This window comes from Microtus ochrogaster, chromosome 8 (genome assembly GCF_000317375.1).
Source record: "Microtus ochrogaster isolate Prairie Vole_2 chromosome 8, MicOch1.0, whole genome shotgun sequence".
NCBI lineage: Eukaryota > Metazoa > Chordata > Mammalia > Rodentia > Cricetidae > Microtus > Microtus ochrogaster.
Genome location: NC_022015.1, coordinates 86,495,816 through 86,509,777, shown reverse-complemented (window position 1 = coordinate 86,509,777; position 13,962 = coordinate 86,495,816). Strand labels below are relative to the sequence as shown.

The 13,962-nt window shown below is 43.9% G+C and overlaps 1 protein-coding gene across 2 annotated transcripts in view; it reads left to right on the top strand.

Moving 5' to 3' along the window:
• Positions 1 to 13,962, top strand: part of Shtn1 (shootin 1) — a 105,406-nt gene that overhangs the window by 62,708 nt on the left and 28,736 nt on the right. For both annotated transcript variants that reach the window (XR_003377318.1, XM_026781718.1), the window contains exons 12-13: positions 5,427 to 5,509; positions 12,253 to 12,356. Coding sequence is in view for 1 of the 2 variants with exons in the window: in XM_026781718.1 (XP_026637519.1) it covers positions 5,427 to 5,509; positions 12,253 to 12,356 (187 nt within the window). In the remaining variant the exon portion in view is untranslated. The remainder of the gene's footprint in view (positions 1 to 5,426; positions 5,510 to 12,252; positions 12,357 to 13,962) is intronic.

Here is a 13,962-nt window from a genome sequence, read left to right as displayed (position 1 = left end):
CAATTCTCCCCCCGGCAACTTTGTCTACTTACCATAGCCAAAAGGATAACTATATGTTTTTCTTTGGGTTCACCTTCTTACTTAGCTTCTTTAGGTTCGCCAATTGTAGACTCCGTGACCCTTATTTATGGCTAGAAACCAATTATGAGTGAGTAGATCCCATGTTCTTTTCTTTTCTTTTTTCCTTTATTTTCTGAGACAGAGTCTCACGTACCCCAAACTAGCCTTGAGCTCACTCTGTAGCTGAGGATGACCCTGAATCTGGTCCTCTGACATCCACCTCCCTAGTGATGGGATCATAGACATGCCATCAGGCCCAGCTTCTGCAGTGCAGGGAGTCAAACCCTGGCTTCACGCACGCATGCTGGGAACTGTTCCACCAACTGAGATACATCCTCAGAGGGACAGTAAAGAGCAGCAAAGACCATTTCCTAGAGACCATTGTTTTTCCTGATTCTTGTATATCCTTGGTTTTAAGTCATCTTTCAAGGAAATTCTCACAGCCGATGTGTCCTTGGAGAACCTGGATTCCTTGGCAATGTTTCAAACTCAAAGAACTAGACATTTATCTTTTATCTTAGATACTTCTCATTTTAAAATGCCTTGCCTAACACTAGGATTTCCTTCACCTATGAGACCAAGGAAACTTGAGAATCTCCAAAGTGTCTTACTCTTTTCCACTCGCTAATTTGAATTTGGAGATTCTAGCTTATTTATTTTTTAAAAGTTCTAAATTAAAACTTAAACCTACTAATTGTTATAAGCTAGTAATTAATCTAAAAGTACTAAATATCTTTTATCCTGATCCTTATAGTTAAGTCTTTTGTAATTCTGAGAGTAGAACCTTCCAGAAGAAAAGTTACTGTTTAAGGTCTTGGGGAAGGAATCCTATATGCAAGCAGAAATCCTCTTTTCCTTAGGCCTGGCTTGCTCGTCATCTTTGCTTCTCTCTGACATACATTCTAGAGAGACTTGGCCTCTGTGAGTCTATCCACCACCATCCAGAATTAGATAAGTCAGGCTACTTATTTTGGTGACTGCCTACCTCCTCATGATGTTCGTTAGCTGCCTTTGAATAATTTATTCTTGAACAAATGGCATTTAAACCTTTGCTGGATGTTTTAGCTTTCATTAACTCATGCGATTTGTTTAATCCTTTCACACAGAGAAGCTCTTTATTCCCTCCTTGCACCTTAGCTGATCCAGCTGAATAGGTTGTGTAGCATGTTCCTCCCACACGACTATGGAAATGGGACTTGGCTTTTGAAAACGCGTCTCATTACTTTGCCTTGCCGAGCTGGGTATGACATAATCTACTTTAAGCTATTGAAGTAGCTGAGGTTAAATAATCTTTACAGGTGATCCGAGTCCAAGAGTCAATTGAAAGAATTTCAAGTATTTTAAATTTGCTCTCTCCTGGGTAGCTAAGTCTGTAGGAGATATTCCAAAGGTGACATTTAAAATGGGAAATGCGTCACTTTGATCTTTTCTCTCAGGTCTAGAATTCTGAGCTGATAAGAAAGGTCACTCCTATGAGAAGGGAGAACTATTTAAAAGCAATTACAGTCTTGCTGTCGGCCTTTGATTTTTAGCCTTAGAAATGCTGAGAGCCCCTAGAATTTAAAGTATAATCTAAATAGAATTTCCTCCAAAGAACTCTTTGCAGTTATACTGAGAAATGAATATAAGAATCAATATGCCTCAACTACTGACTCTTTATAAGACTCTTAAAAGAAAATTTTCACTGAATAATACAAATAACTTTTAAGATAGATTTAAATAGTATGGGATATAACTTTTCAGAAAAAATAATTTGGTGAAAAATACTTTCTTGTCAACGATATATTTGCATATGTATTGAGCTTTCATGGGTACTAAACCCACTGATGGTTCCAACTTTGTTCTCAAGCCATTGTTTTTATACTAATATAGATCATGGATAGAAAAGAACATGGTATGCATAGGGAAGGTCTCAGCACCATGCTTCCTCAGTGGCTTTATGGCTTCTCTTCATCTCCTCCCATTCCTTTGACCTAGAGGACAGAGAAGCAATAGAGGAAGGAAGGATGGCTGGGTTACGCTGTAATGAAAAGAGGAAGTAGGGTGGGTCTTGGACAAGCAAGTCTCATGGGGAAAGGAATGAGTCCTCCAGCATGGCAGAGCCCATGGGATATGTATGTAGACAGAGATGCAAATGAGCATTGCCGTGCATGCCTAGGCATGGGGATTCTTCTAGTAAGTGGGCTATCTCATTATGCAGACACCATAGTGCTGACTTAAGCAATCAAAGATGGCTGTCAACATAACAGGCAGCATACTCTCCGAGACCTCTTGTAGCATGATTAACAAAAATCTCAGAGACAGATATTGGGGTTCATCCTGAAGGTCAGAAAAGCAAAGCAGCCAGCCACTGGCTCTTACCTCTACCTTAGTCCAAAATAGTGATCCTGCCTCCAGGAATCTCAGAATGAGACTGTGTCTGAGAGCTGTCTCCTCCCATCTTATAATCCTCTCTAGTTCTGGGATTAAGGGCGTGCACTGCCCAATTTCTTTGGCAAACTAGTGTGGCTACTGGGATTAAAGGTGTGTGTCGTCACTGTCTAGAGTATAAGTGATATGGGATTCCCCTCTGTATGCTGAGAATACCATTGGTTAATAAAGGAGCTGCTTTGGGGCTATAGCAGAGCTACAGGGGAACAGAGCTAGGTGGGGAAAACTAAACTGAATGCTGGGAGAAAGAAGGGCGGAGTCAGGGAGAAGCCATATAGCCCCTCCAGAGATGGATGCCAGAACTTTATCCAGTAAGCCACAGCCTCGTGGTGATACACAGATTATTAGAAATGGGTTAAATTAAAATATAAAAATTAGCCAATAAGAAGCTAGCGCTAATAAGCCAAGCAGTTATTTAATTAATACAGCTTCTATGTGATTATTTTGGGGCTAAATGGCTGGAAACCAACAAGCGGCCTCCTGCAACATGTAAGGCTGGCCAGTGTGGCTGTTTTACTTTGCTGATCTTCAGGCAAGCTTTACTTATTAAAATACAAATGAAATGCCACTACAGCCACTGTCATATGTGACCTGCGTTGACCGAACGGACTCTGTAGATTCATTCTAGGGAACTGACTTGCGTGATGAGAGAGTCCCAAGATCTGGAGGGTGAGTGGGCAAGCTGAGTACCCAGGATACCTGCTGGGTGTCATTCAAGGCTGAGTCCAAGACTCAGCACCTGTGGGAATGCTTTTCCGAGGGCAGGCAGCCTTGAGACCCAGGAAGTCAAGGTGTTCTACCTAAAAGACAGAAGAGATTCTTTCTAATTAGTGGTACGAGCTGCCAATCTTTGTTGAAGGGAGGAGGCTTTCGGTGATTGGATGAGGTCAACGTCTGGGAGGGAAACATGCCTCTCAGCCTACCAAGCTAATCAGTGGTAGGGTGGGCATTGAAAGTCTGAATGTATGGTCCCGTATGTCATGGTTGAGCCATCTCACCTGTTGAGTGGCTCCCATTTTCTGTATTTCTCTGTAGAATGTGTAGTCGGACTTCTTCGTTGGTCCCATCAATTCCTCAACAAATGACACTGGGACCTTTTATTAATTATGAAAGCTCAGCCAATAACTTAGGCTAGTTCCTAATTAGTTCTTATAACTTAAATGAACCCATTTCTATTACTCTAAATGCTGCCACGTGGCTCGTGGCAGTTACCTCTCCTCCTGCAGGTCTTGCTTGCTTTCCGTCTCTTGGTGTCTCTTCCCCGTGTCCTCTGTGCCCCAAAAATCCTGTCTAACTATTGGTCGTTCAGCTTTTAATCCTAGTGACACATCTTCACAGTGTACAAAAAAAAATTATTCCACAACATTTAAGTTCTATCTTGATAGTTTGTCCTCTGTCAATGTAACGGATTGTCCTTGAAAACCGCGTCTCCAGCTCAATCTTCAACTGCGAGCTGACATTTTTCTCATCCACTTAGGTGATGAACAATAAAGAGTGTGTGTTCTTATTTCATACGTGCAAATATATAAGTAATCTGAGCAGTATAAATCTCTGTTTTGTCACCTTTCCGTACAATAATGCTCAGTGTACCCAGATAGGACGTCGTTAGAGTGTGGTATCAAATGAGGAGAGGCCTCTGCATGCTGAGGATCCCCCGACCCTGCCATGCACTGGCAAGTGGACTTTGAATCGTCTTAAGTTCATTTGTAGCATGAAAAAATAAAAACCAAGCTTACAGCATTTTATTTCTTATAATACTAGAGATAAAAATGTGATTTTAAAAAATTAAAGTGTATAAATTAGAAAGTCTGACTTTAAAAAATAATTTAGAAAATCAAGCACCTCTTTGTGGGTTGAAAACTGGAGCATCATCTTTTATGGTTTTTCAAGATTTTTTTTATCTATTTTTATCGGGCTGTATTCTGTGTTTGATTTCATTCATAGAATTAATTTAATCTATTTGGTAAGTTTTCTTTTTACTCTCCATAATGCATCTTAATGGCTCATCGTTTTGTTTTTTTTTTTTTAATTTTAATCTGGTCCAGTTGGTCATTATTTAGATTTTTATGAACTCTTAAAAACCCAGGCTGGAGAGACAACACTGCAGACATGTTCTGTCCCTGGATTCATGGCCCACACTGTACACAGTCGGGTAGTCTATACTCCTGTTTCTGTCCCCGGGTACATGGCCCACACTGTACATAGTCGGGTAGTCTATACTCCTGTTTCTTAAGCAGATACTCTGCTGGGATTGAGCTATGTGGGGATACCGCTTCTGGGCCATATTCCCTATCTGTACGCCTATTTCATGTCAAACACACCCTAACTCTTTCATCCTTCCTTGTGTCTGGAATGCACTTCATAGGTAACCAGTACTTCTTGGATAACTCGTTCTGTATTTTATACACATGTATATGAAAATTTTCCACATCCGTTTCTTTTTATAAAGCTGTGTGCATTGGTGGTGACCATCAGTCCCACCTTCTCTTGGTAGATGGTTTTATACAGGAAACGAAGACATTTTTCTTTCCTGTAAGCAGATGAAAATGGTGATATTGAAAAGCAGAAAGCAAGCTGCTTAAATTCTAATCATGCAAGTGTAGGAGAGTTAGGTTATCCCTGACCATTTTTGCCTGGCTGCAGTTGTGTGCACCTTTAATCCCAGCACTCTGGAGGCAGAGGTAGGCGGATCTCTGAGTGAGTTCGAGGCCAGCCTGGTTCCAGGACAGCCAAGGCTACACAGAGAAACCCTGTCTCAAAAAGAAAAAGAAAAAAAAAGGAAGGGAGGAAGGAAGGAAGGAAGGAAGGAAGGAAGGAAGGAAGGAAGGAAGGAAGGAAGGAAAAGAAAGGAAAGGAAATACCCATTATACTCATTTTATTAGGTGGACCATAAGGCAGCCTCTAACTTTTTTGGAATCTTTTTCTTCTTCCCAAAGATCTCTCATGTCTATGATCCGGAAACGATCCCACCCCAGTGGCAGCAGTGCTAAGAAGGAAAAGGCCACTCAGCCAGAAACAGGTAAGCTTATTCTCTGTCCAGTTTCCTGGAAGTGAGTGATGTGGACAGCTTGTCAAAAGACTCTGAAGAGCCTGTTGGAAGAGAAGTGTAAAGAACCGCAAGAAGAAACTCACTAACGGGCACTGCCTTCCTATAGCTCATTGTCTAGAGGAGACTGGTGTGCCCATGTCCCTCACTACAAAGAGAAGGTTTTAAAAAAATTTGCTTTTGTTTGAGAACAGGTCATTTGGGGCATGATGGAGGGAGAGTGACTCCAAAGTAGATTTGGAGAAAGACTCCTTATCAGTGGTGACAAAGGGAGTCTTATCAAATACCTTCAGTATGTACTACTACAGTGTCACATGCTGACCACACAAGACACTGAAGTCACCTTCTGTGAACTTAGACATGGTATAGACAAGCAGCTCTCCATGTAAATGTGACATCATTTAGTACAGTCTTTGGGAAACACTGGGAAGAAGAACACATTTCTAAGAAACTATGATGGCAGATTGCTGGCGTCAAAAGGCAACATTCAAGTTGATTTGGGTCATAAGAGAGAGGGTGCTGAGGGTAAAAGTTGCCCAGATAGCACAGTGGTGGGTTCAAAGGTTGAAGCAGGGAAGGAGCTTTGTATACCATAAATCCAAGCACTCTGCATCTTTGACTCAGGAGCCAGGGAACAGGTTTCTAAGGCAGTGCTAAAGATTCAGATGTTGGGCTGGAGAGATGGCTCAGAGGTTCTGAGTTCAATTCCCAGCAACCACATGGTGGCTCACAACCATCTGTAATGAGATCTGGTACCCTCTTCTGGCCTGCAGGGATATGTGAAGGAAGAACCCTGTATACATAATTAATAAATAAATCTTTAAAAAAAAAGATTCAGATGCTTCCAGAGAACTTTGAAGTAGGGATGCCGTGAGATTTATCTTTGCTAACAGTCACTCTGGATGAAGTTTGGGAAGAGCAAAGATAAGAAAAGAGAAGGGTGGCCATGGCAGGCAGGCAGAGGAATGCTGGTACCTTAGACTAGGAGTCTCAGACAGGGTGAGAGCTGTCTAGACAAAAACTGGATGCAGGAAGTAGGTACCTAGTCATCCAGCTAGGCAGGTAGGGTGCACAGCATCTTGAGAGTTGCTAGAAACGCAGGTCTAGGACCATGTGAGGTGGGCTGGAAGGAGAAGGACCTAGGCATTGAGCAGAAATACTGACTCAGAGGACAGTGGACATGAGAGAAGAGCTGTGAACTGGGCTACATCCTGACCCGCTGTGCCCTCCTTACAATGTCGAGCCCAAACTAGAACCAAGACAGTTGCTCAGCACGTAAGTCCGCCCCACTCCCCGGAGCCCTGCCTTCTCCCTGGCAGACTCTGGCTCGTTCTGGCCATATTCTCCTGCTCCTGTAGCCAGAGCCTCAGCAAGATACTGTTGGAATTCTACATCCTCCATGCTGTGTGCCCACAGCTCCTCCTCTGCCTCCACTTACTTATTAATATTTATAACCCACACACGTGGTTTATTAGCCAGTCCTCGTTTGATTTCTGTTGGTGGCATAAAAACACTGGCCAAACAGTACAGGGGGAGGAACAGGTTTGTTTCTGTTTACAGGGTGTAGTCTGTCACTGAGGAGAGTCAGGGCAGGAACTCGAGCAGGAGCTTTTCATAGAGGAAAGCTGCTTGCTGACTCACAGGTTTATTCTTAAGTCATACCCCCCTGTACCCTATACCCCGACCCCTACACCCTCATCTCTGTAGCTCTGGCTGGCCTGGAACTCACAGAGATCAACCTGCCTCTGACTCCCAAGCACTGGGATTAAAGGTGTATGCCACAATTCTGGTTTAACTAGCTTTCTTATACAACCCAGGATTGTAATGACATTTCATTTGCATTTTAATTATTAAAGATTGCCTGACGTTCAGAGAGTAAAACAGCTACACTGATCAGTTTTACAAACCAGGCAGTATTGACACACACTTTTAATCCTAGTAGCCGCACTAGTTGCCATAGAAACCGGAAGGTAATGGTGCACACCCTTAATCCCAGCACTAGAGAGGATTATAAAACAGGAGGAGACAGCTTTCACACAGTCTCATTCTGAAGTTCCTGGAGGCAGGATCGCCATTTTGGACTGAGGTAGAGGTAAGAACCAGTGGATGGCTGTTTTGCTTTTCTACCCTTCAGACTGAACCCCAATTTCTGTCTCTGGGTTTTTCTTAATCTTGATACACAGGATCACCTGCCCAATGGTGTGACCCATAGTGGACTGGGCCTTCCCACGTCAATCAACAATCAAGACAATCCGCCATAGGCTAATCTGATCTGGGTAATCAGTTGAGGCTCCCTTTCCAGACCACTCTGGGTTGTATTGAGTTGACGGTTAAAGCTAACTAGGGTATCTGATTCACTTTAAATTCCATCGCTTTAAGGATTTATTGGCTCTTCCTCAGCCTGTGCTGGGCTCTGGCGTTCAAGTCATTTCCACATAGTTCGGTCTGCTCTCTGAGCAAGAAGTGTGTGTGCACACGCGCGTGCGTGTGCGTGCGTGCGTGTGTGTGTGTGTGTGTGGTGCCTGCACATGCGTGGGTGCAGATGTACAGGCTTGAGTGTGTGCAGAGGCTAGAGGAGAACATCAGATGTCTGCTCCATTACCCGCCCTCCGTACTTAGTTGACAATTCTCTTATTAAACCAGGAACTAGTTTGGCATTGGGCCAGCTCCTTCAGTCCTCCTTTGTCCACCACAGTGCTGGGGTCATAGGCACTCGGAACCAAACTCAGTTTTTACATGGGTTCTAGGAATTTGAACTCAGGTCTTCATGCTTATATAGTAAGTGTTCTTACCTACTCAGTCATCTCTGCAACCCCATAACCCCTTTTGGGGAGAGGCAATACTGTAGTCAAAAAATTCCTTTAATTTTATAACCTGTAGGTCAGTTCTAAACTTATTCAAACATAATGTTCCCTTTTGGTAGTTTTTAACATCACAATTTTTAACATCTTCTTAAAAAATATAGCAAAACAGGGAAGTAAAAATAAATTCCACTTCTTCTTGGTAATAAGCAGAGATTTGATTGGGTACTGAGGTGACAGTTTTGTCTCTGGGTCTCTCTCTTCTTCTAAGATCTAAGTTGTTTTCCAAGTGGGTCTTAAAATTTAAGCCCCAATTAATTATGTGTAGCTTTCTGATCCAAGACTGACCTTGAAGCGCTAACTCAAAGAACCTTTGATTTTTTTTTTTTTAGCCCGTGGCAGTTCAATAACATTAGACCTGTTGTCTTCATTAGTCCCTTTTCTCTAATCTCCAGCATCCTGCATATTTCCATTGTCCCCCTGATTACATGCTTTTGTGAGACAATTACCAACTGTGTGATTGCAGAAAGAATTACAAAACATACCATGAGCGCTCCGTAGGTGATTCGTGCCAGTTTATTAGAACTGCTTAATAGTTCAGAAGTTCATATAGATTGCTTTTTGCTATTTCAAAAACAGGTCGGTGGGACGAAGAAAGCTGTGCAGCTAGCTTAGCGCTGCCCTTGTGTTGCGCCTGAGTAGGGAATCTGATAAGAGTGATTTCTTTTCCTTAAGACCAATTAAGCCTTTATATTTGGGGAAAAAAGGCTGAGAAATTAAAGCCTAGTTTATAATCTGTGCACAATACAGATAGTGGCACTTCTCTGAATTGTCACTATGATTCTGGCAAGCAAATATAAGGAACTACTTTAAATTCCTGCTGGTAGATGCTGTAGCAGATTTGAATGGTGGTGGCCCATAATTCTCCATCTGTCTGCCTTAATTACTTTTTGTATGGTGCATTTAACTGGGTTGCAGTCAGTCCTTGCAGAGTGCTAATCTGTCTGTAGGCGGTGCTCCTTTGCCTGCGGCTCTTCCTAGTCTCATTCAAAATGGCAGCCTTCCTGAAAAACAAAACAAAATGGGGCGAGCATTGAAGCTGGTTTCTGAGTTCCCAGGACTAAGTCACATCCTGTGCCAGGCACTTATGTGCCAGACCTGGTTTTTATCTCCTTTTGAGCAGGCTCAGAAAAGCACTGTGTGGACAGTAGATGTTTGTACATAAATGGAATGACTGGGGGTGAGTTTCTTGTCTGCCCCTTGTAGATATTTGTAGAGAATAAGTTCTCTACCCCCAAAACGCTGTTTTAGGAGCACACAGTTGGATACCCCAAAGCATCCCATCCCACACTTTTCGTTTGTTGGTGAGTTCTAACTTTTGTGATTGTGTTTCCCATGCTGCCTTTTGTGATGATTGCTACTGATTGTCTGTGGAGCAAGATCTCCAATCTCCCAGGAGACAAACCTCCGTGCATTCCCATGAAGAAGTTTCTGGGTTAGGTTAGTGGAGCTGAGAGGACCTGTCCCGACTGTGGGGCTCTGGACTGACTAAAAGGGAAAGCAAGCATCCACCCTCTGCTACCTGACTGCTGTGTGACCAGTGGCTCACACTCCTGAAGAGCTTCCCCTGTGCTGAACAGAAATAAACCCCTTTTCAAGTAACTAAGACATCTGTCAAAAGATAGGACACTTGGATCTGAAACATGTTCCACAAGGAGACATTTTAATTCTTAGCTTTTCAATAGCTTCTGAGGACAGAATTTTCTTTGAAGTCAGATTGTACTGTGAATGTAACAGCAATGCAGCCATTGGTGCTACAGAGTTGAGGACAATGGAAACTTCTAAATTCTGGTGTTCCCATAGAAGAGGAATGGCTGCCCAGGGGCCACATGAAGTCTCCTCAGACAGGAAGCCATGAGTTAGGCCTGAAACTAGCACTCATCAATTTGGGATACTCTATGGTCTCCGTTATCTAGAAGGCAGCCTTTGAGGGGCTAGGTGTCTCTACTCAAAAGTACAGGTATAACATCTATCTACAGCCCAGATTCAGAAGTCAAGTCTCACGAGAGACTTGAGTGTTCGCCATGCAGATTAGGTCTTTATGGAACCTACTTGGATGTATCAGCTGAAGCGAGTCCACCAGAAATGATATCGGTGTAGAAGCACGTTAATGGTGACGAATGCTCCAAATGATTCCGTGCCTCGGTCGTGCAATTCCATGAGAAAATGGTCAACAGATCTCAGTTTTACTCATTTGTATCCCTCCGACTGTGGTATATGCAACAAAACCAGGCAAACATAAAACAATAGGGGCTAAGGAGGTGGCTCAGTTAAGAATGTCACTACTCTACAAGCCTGAGGAACTGAGTTCAAATCCAGAAAAACAGCAAAAACTTTTGCATGCCTATAGCCCTAACATTTTGGAGACAGAGTCAGGCAGATTCCAAGAGCCTCCTGACTGGCTGAACTAACCAGGTGACAAGCAGCAAGTTCAGTGAGAGACCCTTTCTAAGCCAGAAAGGCAGAGAACCAAAAGAAGACACCTGGCCTCCTAGTCTGGCCTCCACGTGTGTACAACACACACATACATGCGCACACACACACACACACACACACAGTTGGACAGTAGGAGGTTTGAATTTCCCATACATACTTTGCTCCAACTCTGATAGCGGAAATTCATAATCACATTTGATTGCTTCATTTCAGCTATCGCTGGATGCGTGTTTGTTATTTTTAAACCACGGGCAGTTTTAAAAGGCTTAAAAAAAGATTTGTGTAAATGTTTTCTTTATGCATGATTGCCAAAGAAAAGATGGAATTAAAAATAGGTTTGTCTACTTGCTGTTCATTCCTTGACTCTCTCGTAAAGAGGAGATCTCTTGGCCAGGCAATGGTGGCACATACCTTTCATCTCAGCCCTTTCGGAGGCAGGGGCAGGTAGATCTCTGAATTCAAGGTAAGCCTGGTCTACAGAGTGAGTTCCAGGATAGCCAGGGCTACAGAGAAGCCCTATCTTAAGAGGAGAGAGAGAGAGAGAGAAAGAGAGAGAGAGAGAGAGAGAGAGAGAGAGAATGTCTCTTTGATCTACGCCTTTAGACAGGTTTTGTTCACCTTCTTTGACATACAGGATGATATAACTTATAAAAAACCATCTTTGTGGCAAAAATGAATGATTAGGTAAAGGTTACATTTCTGCAAAACCTGGAGGAGATTGGAAAGATAGCTCAGTGGGTAAGAACATTTGGTGTGGAGCCTGCGTTCAGATCCCTAGCACCCACTTAAGGAACAGGGTTTGACTACACAAGTTCCTGTAATACCAGCACCAGGAAGGGGAGACAGAAAAGCTGCTGGGACTCACTGGCCGCCAGTCTAGCCCTGGGTTTAGTGAAAGACCGTGTCTGGAATGAGTACCATGAATAGTGATAGAGCATGACACCAAATGTGTGCGCCTATGGTCTTTGTATGTGTGCACAGAGGCACTCAGACATGTGCACATGCCCCAGACACACACACACACACACACACACACACACACACACACACACACACACACACCGGGCAGGGAGGAGGAGACCTGGAGATATCCGTGTCTCCAAGATTCGTTCTTGTGTTAGTGAATGAACCAAATCTGCTTTGTTTCTCATAAGTGAGAAGATATGGATTTCCGTGCTACAAACTTGACTTGGATAGTTATAATTCTAAACGCTCTGATAAGAAATTTTTCTTATTTAAAAAATACATTACTTAGTATCCACAGAGTAGCTGTTATCCTTGGGGAATTATTGGTATTCTGCCACCGTCTGGAAAACTGATTTCTATTAATTACACAGCACAGTGTCTCCAAGTTACCAGAAGGAGGAATTCGCAGTTTCTTATAACCTCAGATGATTTCTATCTGTGTTCTTCACACAGCGGAGGAAGTCACAGACCTGAAGAGACAAGCGGTGGAAGAGATGATGGACAGAATTAAACGGGGAGTTCATCTTAGACCAGTTAACCAGACGGCCAGACCCAAGGTAAAGGTACATGCGGCTGTGCACACTCTCCGCTTGTGTTTGTGTGCAGAGCTGGGGCTATGAGCGGGCGGGTATTTTGCCTTCATGTATGACTGAACATTGCTGTGTTTATGTCTGGTATCCCATGATGCCAGAGAGGGCAGCAGAGTGCCTGGAGTTGGAGTTACAGGTGGTTGTAGCTGCCATGTGGGTGCTGGAAGTCAAACCCTGGTCCTCTGAGACAGCATCTGGTACTCTTGATGGCTGAGTTGTCTCTCCAGTCCCTCACTTTTTTTAATGTAAAAGTTTGGAATTTGATGAAAGCTCCATCAAGACTGACTGCCAAGGCTTGGAAGACTAAGGTGTCCTAAAAGCTCTCTTCTGAGTAAGCCTGTTTAGAGGGGCTCTGTCACTGCGGGTGAGCCTGAACTGGTTTGGAAGGGGTGTTGAGTTGTTGCCCAGTGTTGCCATCTCTTCCAGAGGGGCATTGAGGAAAGTCACCATATCAGACACTAACAGTTGAGAGTTGATTCCTTGTTCTATGTCGAATATCAATGTGGGTACCGGGGATAAGGCAGACAATACCCTTGCCCCCCTGGTGTGTGTGTGTGTGTGTGTGTGTGTGTGTGTGTGCGTGCGTGCGTGCAGAAGACACACACAGTAATAGTGGAAGAGAACTAAGGCCAAATAGAACAGGTAGGCTAAGCTGTTTGCCTGCCTGCCAGCAGCCAACTCCTGAGAAGCACAGTGAGGGACCCATGCTGAGAGCACACTGCAGGCCTCCTCTCTCCACGTGGCTGTCTATCCCATTCAAACAGGCCCAGTAATAGTTTTTGAGATTGCTCTTGAAAAGAATACTCTCCCCTCACTCTAATGAGTTATGGACAGACTTCCTTCTTTGTTCATCATACTCTGTGGCTTGCTTCTGTTTTCCTTCCATTTTGCTCCTCTTTTGTGAGTGTGTGTGTGCATGAAGGTACATGTGTACCCTTGTGTCTGTGTATGTTTGTGCAGATACACCTTCTGTGGGTGTGCTTGCTCATGCATGTGGGGAGAGGCAAGGGAAACCTGCGGAGTCTCGAGACAGGACAGGGTCTCTCGTTGATCTGGAGTCTGCTGATCAGCCTGGCTGGCGAGCCCAGGGATTGTCCTATTTCCGCTTCCCCAGGGCTGGGGTTATAAACTAACACAATGGGGATCAAACCCAAGTCCACATGCTGACAAGCCCTTTACCACTGAACCCTCCTTCTCAATCTGAAGGTCGCTCCCCTTTAACTTCTTGAGCTTCCAGTGTGATAACTTAGAGTGGACATTCTAAGGTCGCCTCTAAAGTTGCCAGTTGGTCACCAGCAGGCAAGACAGTCAGGCAAGGTAGGAGAGGCCATGGTGACCTGGATTTGGAAAGAGGGAAGTCTCACTCAGCTCACAGAGCAGATTCACATCTAAGCAGGCAAGAGTTTCAGGCAACCGTGCTGTGGAAATGTGAGCCAATGACCTGGAAGCAGGGTTCCACAGGGAGGAAGGTGGAGACAGAAGGAAGTGGTTAGAATGATCCTGCAGGAAGTCTGGATGCTGCAGCTGCAGCAGTAGAACGATCCTGCAGGGAGTCTGGATGCTGCAGCTGCAG